Source organism: Chrysochloris asiatica, unplaced genomic scaffold, assembly GCF_000296735.1.
Source record: "Chrysochloris asiatica unplaced genomic scaffold, ChrAsi1.0 scaffold00157, whole genome shotgun sequence".
In the NCBI taxonomy this organism is placed as follows: domain Eukaryota; kingdom Metazoa; phylum Chordata; class Mammalia; order Afrosoricida; family Chrysochloridae; genus Chrysochloris; species Chrysochloris asiatica.
In genome coordinates, this window is record NW_006408675.1 from 1,243,276 (window position 1) to 1,253,726 (window position 10,451).

General features: G+C 41.1%; 1 protein-coding gene across 1 annotated transcript in view; it reads left to right on the plus strand.

The window, feature by feature from the left end:
- Positions 1 to 9,600: 9,600 nt before the first annotated feature.
- CCDC125 (coiled-coil domain containing 125) overlaps positions 9,601 to 10,451 on the plus strand; it is a 35,351-nt gene continuing 34,500 nt past the window's right edge. Inside the window, exons 1-2 of the mRNA XM_006870967.1 lie at positions 9,601 to 9,910; positions 9,970 to 9,972. Of these exons, the coding sequence (XP_006871029.1) occupies positions 9,601 to 9,910; positions 9,970 to 9,972 (313 nt within the window). The remainder of the gene's footprint in view (positions 9,911 to 9,969; positions 9,973 to 10,451) is intronic.

Consider the following 10,451-nt stretch of genomic DNA (forward strand, 5'->3'; position numbering starts at 1 on the left):
GCAAGGACGGTGGTTCAAGCTCACCAGCTGCTCCTCAGAAACCCTATACAGGGTTGCTATGGGTAGGAACCAACTTGATGGCACTTAACAACAACAACAATCATGAAGTCTACTCAACAACAACTAATAACGATTATAAGGAGGACTTGGCAACTGAAGAGATGTGAAGATCAAAGAGAAGAAAGTATAAATCGACCGCAAAGTTTTGGGTCTGGCTGTTTGGAAACATAATTGATATATTGTGGATGTAGAGGAGATGGCGGGAGGAGGGAGGGCTTAGGGATTGGTGAGCATGTCTCATTTCCGTTGCTGTCAGAGCATTCATCTGCAGGTGTGTATTTAGGAGTTTTAAGAGTGGAAGCCCCACAGACAGGAGGGCTAGGAAGAGGCAGGCAGCAAAGAGGAGAATCTGATTATTGTGAGGTTGAGGAGCCAAGGTGGACCCAGAGACCAAAGAGGAGTGAGTCGGTAATTGCTGACTATTGTAGAGGGTGAGGAGGCAGAGGAAACAGGCTAGATCTTAAACTTAGCAATTACTGTTCAAGAGAATTGTTTTAATGGAAAAGTAGGCAGCCTGAGTGCATGGTCTGAAACCTAGCCTCTGACCTTGCTATAGTAGTAAAGATGGTGAGTGATAGAGGGAAACCCTCAATGAGAGGAATTGACGCAGCAGCAACAAGGTAAGAATGAGTAGTGTTTTGTTCTGTTGTGTGTAGGTCACTTGATGGCAGCTAACAACATTAATAACAACATGGCCTTTCCCATGTGGCCAGGACACTGGGAGGAAGTCAGGGATAATGGATTCTAGTTGGGCTCAGTATAATTTTGGTTTAGTCATATATTCCTTGAATGGAGGAAAGGAAAACACCCCTTTAATAAAACCAAAAGAACCTTTTTATTCAAAGCAACAGTTAATGGGCCATAGAACTTGTGTTCCCTGGAGTGTGCTTTGGAAAATACTGGTATAGAAACAGAATTTTAGAGCTCTAACTACCAGCCATTCTGTGAGAGAAAGACAAGGTTTTCTGCTCCCGTAAAGATTTACAGCGTTGGAAACCCTATGCAGGGTCACTGTGAGTCAGAACTGACGCCACAGCACACCACCAACAACCACCAAATATTTACAGGCTTGACGGCACTTAACAACAGCAACATATTAATAATATTACTATTGTTGTTATTGTTAAGCAATGTCAAGTCGGTTCCAACTCATAGCGACCCTGCATAGGGTTTCCGAGGCTGTAAATCTTTATGGGAGCAGAAAGCCTCATCTTTCTCCCGTGGAACAGCTGGTAGTTTCAAACTGACGACCTTGAGGTTCGCAGCCCGATTCGTAACCACTACGCTACCAGAGCTCCTTGCTCCCAGTATTAGGCATATAAAATAAAAATTAAGAGAATAGACTGCAAGCAGTTCCTGAAGTTCCATCTTAAAAAGCAGTACAAGGCAAACCCCCTTCCAAGACTAAAACGCAAAGAAAATACATGAGCAGGCATGTAAGCTTGTTTGGCGACGTTGGTCTACTGGTGAGTGGAAGAGGGGGAAAGGCAGCAATGCAGAAATGGGCTGAGTTCAACCACTTTCCATAGACTCCCGTTGACCTGGAGATGAGAGAGAGAAGAGGAAGGGCTGGTTGGTCCAAAGTGTGGTGACACCCGGGGACTCCTGAGCCCATGGAAAAGGATGTAGCCACGGAGAGCTAGAGCTGTGAGTGAAGTGTCCAGCTGATAGGAAGTGAGGGGAGACACACAAGAATGCCCAGACTTGGAGACAGTATCTATTTGACTTAGCCTCGATGACTCAATAATCATAACTCAACTCGAGGAAGATAAAAAAGCACTTTTTGATAAATGAAATGATTATTGTTGTTGTTGTTGTTAAGTGCTGTCGAGTTGGTTCTGACTCATAACGACCCTACACAGGGTTTCCGAGGCTGCAAATCTTTATGGGAGCAAAAAGCCTCATCTTGCTCCTGCGGAACAGCTGGTAGTTTTGAACTGCTGACCTTGAGGTTAGCAGCCCGATTCGTAACCAGTACGCTACCAGAGCACCTCTTATTGATGTAGTAGCTCAAAATACCAACTAAAAGGGAAGGAGTCTTCACATCAAATAAATCCTATCCCCTCTGTATACAGAGGATGGGCAACTTAGGCATTGGCTACCTAAAATGAGGGGGCAATAAAGGCTCTAAGTGAATGGCTTACAAGTTTTCAAGAAGGAGTTTAGTTTAAGAGTGTGTGGGGGAAGATAGAGTCCCCACTGAATAGTTTTCATCTTATCTAGACAGGTCTGGTGAAAAGAGAGGGGGTAAGATTCTTATGATTCTATAGTGATTAATTGTTATCATGACTAATTGCGACTGTCACAACTGTATAAAGGTAGAAGTTTTGTAACAAAAATGGGGGATAGTTAATCTTATAGTCCAGAAATGGAGGACTCTAGGACCATCAAGGGAAAAAAGTACATCTGGAATGTGGGACCCTATCCAGCGAAGCAGTGACACCAGAGATGGAAGCAGAGATGAGGACATGGAGAGAGGGAGCAGCTGAGGACTCTAGACTCATGGAAAGAGAGAGACTGAGTGCTGGCGTCCAGGAGGCAGGCTTGCGGAATGTGCCCTTTGGTTGTTTAAATTATTATATTTTCTTGAGTGTTTTTGTTGTACATCTCCCCACCCCCAAAATAAACAACAACAACAACAAAAAAAAACCCTACGGAACACAGTTTAATTTGACATACATAATGTCATTTATGAGTCAGAAATGACTTGATATCACCTGTAATTGAGAGTACCAAGTAGAAGTCAGAAACTATCATTGACACATGATTTGTTTATTTTAGCAAAGGTATCAGAAATCTTAAAATATCATTAACTTTAAAGTTCCTTATGATCTAATTCTTAGCACAAAAGAGCTCCCTGCCTCATTATTTTATTCTTTCTAGTGTGAATTGGGAGAAGGTTTGCAGAGCAAATCAGTTTTTCCATTAAACAATTCATATACATTTTGTTTTATGCCATTGACTGCAATCTGCACAATTAAACATCTTTTATTCCCCCCTCCCCGCCCAAAAAAAAAAAAGCAGCATGAGGCAATAGCGCACTGGACCGTGTGAAAGTTCATTAGTTTCACTGGACCAATTGAAACACTGAACATAATGGCACCTGAATATATGTTATTGTACCCATGGAGATCCTGTATAGGGTTTCCAAGGCTGTAAATCTTTACAAGAGCAGAAAACTTTGTCTTTCTTCTGAGGAGCCACTGGTAGTTCAAAACACTAATCTTGTGGTTCACAGTCCAGTGCTTATCCTACAGAGCCACCACTCTCCCCTGAATATTATTATGTAGTAGTGATTATGTGCCGTGGAGTCAGTTCCAACTCATAGTGACCCCATATAGGGTTTCTGAGGCTATAGCCTTTATAGGAGCAAAAAGCCTCATCTTTCTCCTGTGAAACAGTTGGTAGTTTCAAATTGCTGACCCTGAGGTTCTTACCTAATTTTGCAATTACTTATTTTTAACTCTTCTGCTTCCTTCCTCCCCCCACCCCATTGATATTGACCAATTCCATTTTCTTCACTGCTGGCTGTGAAATTCCAACCACACCCTCATTAACACAGGCGAAGCAGCAGAAATCTGCTCCAACAGTGAAAAGGCCTACCAAGAGATTATTTTTTGATTCAATAAAAGTTTCTTAGACACCTTAACAAGTAAAAAGAAGTACAAGTGATGCTGAGGGGGGGTAAGTGTTGAACTGCTAATCACAAGGTCAGTGGTTCAAACCCACCAGTTGCTCTGCAGGAGAAATATGAGGTTGCCTGCCTTTGTAAAGACTTAGCCTCAGAAGGCTATGATTTGGAATCTACTAGGTGACTGTGTTTTGGTTAACTAATAAAAGTTGATACAATTACTTTTTAAGCAATTAACTGTAAAAAAAAGAGCTAAGATGATTTTTTAACTTGGGGAAAATTGTATCCAGCGGACTGTGTTGAGTGTTATTAAAATGTTTATGTTTGGCTCTGTTTTATGTCATAAATATGGAAACTTGAAACTTGGCATTGACTCCTAATTCGCTGTATTACTCAACCTCTCTGTGCTATGAGTCGGAATCCACTAGGTGGCAGTAGTAGGTGGTTACTTATTAATAGTATTGTATTAAGGAGCTCTGGTAGTGTAGTGGTTACAAATCAGGCTGCGAACCTTACGGTCAGCAGTTTGAAACTACCAGCCACTCGTGGAAGAAAGATGAGGCTTTCTGCTCCCGTAAAGATTTACAGCCTCGGAAACCCTGGACAGGGTCACTGTGAGTCGGAACCAACTCCACGGCACATAACAACAACTACATCATAGAGTATTTGTGAAGATTAAGCTGAATATGCTTCTAACAGTGCCTAGTACATAGAAAGCAAGCATCAAGTGTTATTATTATATCAAATAACAGTCTTCACGGGAGCATTTGATTACATTTTTAAAAAATTGTTGCTGATTTAAGGAATCCAGTTAAATATATTATTTTTGTCTAGGAGTGTAATACACACCTCTTATTGTCCCTTAATGCAGTTTAATGACTCTTTATTTTTTGTTTTTATTTAAAAATTTAAAATCAAGTTGTCATATACTATAAAATGTACCATGTTAAGTATACCATTTGATGAGTTTTTTTTCATTATCCCCAAAAGTTCCCTTCTATTCTTAAGAATCTCCAGACAACCATTCCTTTGTTTTCTCTCACTGTAAATTAGTTTGCCTACTCCCATGTCTCATATGTTAAGTGCTGTTGAGTCTCTTCGGATTCACAGCACCCTGTATAGGGTCTCCAAGGAGTGGCAGGAAAGCGTGAACCACTAACCTGGTGGTGAAAACCAACCTCACAGTCTAGTGCATTAACCTACAGCATCACACCAAGACTTCAGTGTTTCATATAGTGATGGTGGTTATGTGCCATGAAGTTGGTTCTGACTCATAGCGAAGTGTCGCATATAGTACTTGTGAAATCTGTCCATGTTTCATTTAGCAGAAATTTTTATTGCTGAATATATTCTATTGACTAGATGCACTACAATTTGTTTCCTGTTGACATTTGGGTTGTTTCCAGTTTTTAGCTAATACAAACAATGCTATGGACATCCATCACGTGTCTTTGTATAGACATATATCTTCATTTTTCTTGGGGAAATACCAAAGATTATGCTGGGTTACATGTTTATTAAAAACTGACAAACTACTTTCCAAAGTTGCACCATTTTATACTCTTCTCTGAAAGTGTTAGAGTTTCAGTTACTCTGAAAGTTTGAACTACAAGGGCGATGCATCAAACCCACCAACTGCTCCTCAGAAACCCTAAACAGGGTCACTGTGAGTCAGAACTGACTCATTGGCACTTAACAACAATAATAAAAATGTGAGAGTTTCAATTACTCCACTGCTTCAGAACACTTGGAATTGCCAGTGGTTTGTAGTGGAATCTCATGTTGTTGTTGTTGAGTGCCATTGAGTCGGTTCTGACTTACAGTGATCCTGTATAGGGTGTCTGAGAAGTGCCCAGTGGTTTTGAATCATTGGCCTTGTAGTTAGCAATCTAGGGCTGATCCTACAGGGCACACCAAGACTCCAGTGGGATCTCATAGTGGTTTCAGTTTGCTTTTCCCTGGTGACTAAATGATGCTGAACATCTTTCCATCCATGTCTCTTTTTAAAACTTGTATTTGTTTTTGAGGATTTATACAGCCAAACACACCAATCCAACAGTTTCTCCATGAACAATTCAGTGACAATGACTACATTCTGTGACTTATGCAACCATTCTCCCTCTTCTTTCCGAAGTGGTTCCTCTTCCATTCATATAAACTCACTGCCCCCTAGGGTTCCTATCTGGTCTTTTGACTTGCTATTGTGGTGCTCTGGGAAAAAGCACTGGACCTCAAGGTCGATTTGAACCACACGGTCAGCAGTTCAAACTCACCAGCCACTCCTTGGAAACCATGTACAGGGTCTCTATGAGTCCAAACTAATAAATACTTAAACCAACTAATAAATACTTAAAAACAACAACCACCAACGTTGAAAGAACATGAGGCACACATTTTTACTCCCGAAGCTAAACTCTACTGTTTGGTTTAAAGAGGACCCCAGGAGATATTTTTGGTTTAAAGTTTAAAAATTACCTCAGGACAATAGTTTGAGAAGTTTATCCAGCCTCCGTGACTCCAGAAAATTTGTGTGTTATATTCTTTTATGAAGTATCTGTTCAAATCTGTTCTTAAACATGTATGAAAATATATGGTTCCTCAACTTTAAATCACAGAAATTCTTTCATGTGGTTGTTCAGTGCTGTCGAGTCTGTTCTGACCCATAATTAGACTTTTTTGGCAGCTATGTGTAGTTCTAATAAAAGAGTAAGAGAGCTCGGTAAAATATTCAAGAGTGAGATTTAATTTCTTTGCAAGTCCTGGTAAGCAACTGCTGAATAGCAAGGGTATTTAAGAAATATCTTGGGTGTTTATTTTTACTTTAAAAAAAAATTAGTCTTGAAAAAGGATGGAACATTTCCAAACAATGGCTGCAAAGGTGCTGTTTTGAAACAGCGTGGTGAAAAACCCCTCCTTGCTGCACTCTACTTCCTGCTGTTCTCCCATCTGCCTCACTTTCACCAGGTAGGTGGCCACAGTGGGAAATGCTCAGAGACGGTGGTTTGTACCTGCAGGGCATTTTTACCAGGAGACATTTTCTTCTGGAAAGAAGGTCAGGCAGTGACCCCACTGTACCAATTGTGGAGCCTGTGCTAAAGTGACTCTTTTTTTTTTTTTAGCTAAATTGTTTTTTAATTAGCTTCCCAACTTTGTAAAATTAGCAAATTATTCAGTCCCCCTCCCCTATTTCTGATTAAACCCTGCAGTCTTTCCTTACTGTCTGAGGGAGAGATTGGCAGTGCGCAGGATGAGAAAGATTTCTTTTGGTGACTAAGATTTAAACCACCACTCATATGTCAGGTTGTCCTTCTGTAGTAGCATCCAGGTTGGAAGTGATGCCACCAGGATTTCAAATACAAGCAGGGTCACCCATGGTGGACATGTTTCAGCGGAGCCTCCAGACTAAGACAGACCAGGAAGAAGGATCTAGGAAGAAGGTGATCTGAAAAGTTGGCCAGTGAAAACCTTATGAAGGTTGGTGGAACATTGTTTGATATAGTCCCAGAAGATGAGTCCCTCAGGATGAAAGCGACTCAAAATACAACTGGAGAAGAGCTGCCTGCTCAAAGTAGAGTCAACCTTAATGACATGGATGGAACAAAGCTTTCAGGGCCTTCATTTCTTGATGTGGCGTAACTCAGCTTGAGAAGCTGTCATTGTTAGGTGCCATGAAGTTGGTTCTGATTCATAGAGACCATATGCACAATAGAACTAAACACTTCCTTGTCCTGCGCCATCCTCACAATTGTTACACTTGAGCTCATTGCTGCTGCCACTTGCCAATCCATGTTGTTGAAGGTCTGCCTCTATTCCGTTGACCCTCCATGAGGTGACTCTTGTTTTTCTGACTTACAGGCCAGTATTTCTGTTTGTTTATTCCTTCCTTCCTCCCTGTATATAATCAGTATGTACTGAGAGCTGATTAGGTCTTAGGGTCCTTGAATGGTCCAAATGGTACATACTTAACCACTAACTTAAACAACCACTCATTTGTCAGTTTAGCGTACTGGGGTGGCTTGTATGTTGCTATGATGCTGAAAGCTATGCCACCAGTATTTTAAATACCAGCAGTGTACACCCATGGTGGACAGGTTCCAGCGGAGCTTCCAGACTAAGAAAGGGCCAACAGAAAAGAGGAGGACCCCCTAGAGATGGCAACAGCAATGGGCTCAAAGCTAACAATAATTGTGAAGATGGCTCGGGACTGGGTGATGTTTCATTCTGTTGTGCATAGAGCCTCTCCAAGTAGAAACGGACTGGGCGGGGCCAATGAAAGGAGATGGGGATGATACTCATGTGGCACAATAGTGAATAATTGCTATCAGGACTGACTGTGAGGGTTGGAAATGTAAAGGTAGATGTTTTGTAGCAAAAGGAGGAGAATGCTTGACTTTGCAGTCCAGGAGCGAAAGTCCCTAGGACCATCAAGGGAGAAGAGCAGAGTGTGGGACCATATGCCAGAGATGGAGGCAGAGATGATACTGTGGAGAGATGGAGCGACTAGAGACTTTAGACCCAGAGATGGAGAGGGGCTGTGTGCTGATGATTGAGGGCAGGCTTGCAGGGTATACTCTTTGGTTGATTGATGATGCATGGAGGGGATTGCAACCATGGCAATGAAATGATACATGATAAGATGAATGTAAAGCTTATATTCTCCTATGTAAACTATCACATAATTCACAATAAAACATTAAAAAAAAAATTGTTACTGATGATGAGACATGCATTCATCACTGTGAGCCTGAGAGTAAATGACAGAGTATGGAATTGGAAACATCTCAATCACCAACCAAGAAAAGTTCAAAAGTCAACCATCAGCTGGAAAAATGATGCTTACAGTTTTGTGGGATTCTCAAGAGCCAGTTTTGGGACACTATCAGAAAAATGGTTCAACAATCAGCAATCCTTGTTACGTCACTGAAAAGTCGAATCCTCAACTTTGAATTAAACGCAGAGGACTGCTAGTCAGGGCCTTGTGATCTTACGTGACAGTGCATATCCACACACCTCTGCCCACACTGTTGACATTCTGCAGAAACTTAATTTTGAGGGTTGAAAGTATCCTCCCTATAGTCCTGATCTTGCTCCATTGGCTTTCACCTGTGTGGTCTCCTGAAAGCAGCCCTTTGAGGACCAAGATTCACCTCTGATGAAAGAAGTAAAGACAGCAGTGCATTCATGGGTTGCAACTCAGCCCCAAACATTGTTTACTTAGAGAAAATGAAAGCTTGTTGACAGATGGACAAAATGTATTGAAAAGCAAGAAGAGTATGTAAAAATGATTTGTTTGTCTTTTCTAAAAGTTGATTTAAATGAATTCTACAGCAAGAATGAGGATAATTTTTGACTCATTCTTCTACAAGAGGAGGGAGGTTAGCAGAGGAAAGATGAAGGTAGCAGTAGACACAGGGAGGAATGCAATAAAGTAAATAGAGATAAATGTTAACTGTTGGTACATGGAGGGGATTGTGACCATGTAGTGAAGCACAGTGTCTGGTTTGTTGAATGTAAAACTGATGATCGGCTCTATAAACTTTCACTTGATTCACAATAAAAAGTTAAAAAAAAAAAAAAGTGTTTGTTTCCTTGGCAAAGACGGGCCTGTTGTATCCTGCTCAGGAGATTATTGGATTCTATGAAAGCCTTTCCTGTTTCTATACAACTCACAGCAACCTTTGAAGTAAGGATCTTTTCTTATCTAAAGGACTTGGAATGCTTTGTGCTCTGAATTGGACCGCAAGGCATGTCTGTGTATGAATGCAGTGCCGGGAGATCCGTGTCTGCAGAATACTGAGAGCGGCTTTTCTTGAAAAACCCAACTCCCCTATACTTATGATTTTTAACTACTGCCTTTCTTAACTTACAGGTGACGTGTTTTTCCTTATGATAAAGCTGGCATTTGGCTAATGAGCAAGGTGGTCAGGTCATCGAGTGAATCAGATGTACAAATCTGGGAAACAGAAGATGGTGACATGACAGAAGGGGACTTAGGATATGGTCTCAGACGAAGACCCGGCGGTATTTATGAAGTAGAAGTTTCACATTTATTCCCATCTAGAAAAAAACCAGATGGAAATAACTTGAGCCCGCCTTCATTTCCGAGAAAGGGGGAAGAAAGTAGTGGTACTATTTTTCAGCATTCCAAGCATCCGAGCTTGCAAGATACATATTCTCAAGAGTCTAGAATTCCCAATTACAGACGACAATGTAGCACTGGTAAGAACAGCTAATTTCCTGCCCTTTCATCTCCCCTGTGGATTTTAGCAACAGGAGAGTGGGTAGCCATGGTGGTGGATTTTAGAATTTTATTTTTTTCATCTGCCTCTTGGAATTGGTGATAGTCTAAAAGTAATTGATGTTTTTTTATTTCTAAGTATTATACTAAGATGTGACATAGACTAATATATAGGCCATCTCTGGAATGTCAACTTACTGTACAACTCCTACTTGCCTTTAATGTTACATAAATGTTCCCTCGAAGGAGTTCTGGTAGCGTGGTGGTTAAGAGTCAGGCTGCTTTCCTCAAGGTCAGCAGTTCGAAACTACCAGCTGTTCTTAGGGAGAAAAATGAGGCTTTCTGCTCCTGTAAAGATTTATAGCCTCGGAAACCATGTATAGGGTCTCTATGAGTCAGAACCAACTCCACGGCACATAACCACCACCACCACCACCACCAAATGTTCCCTCATTTGAAATGAATGAGCCAATCCTTACAACAAATTCTTCATCCCAGTCACCTTCACTTGCCTTTTTTAAA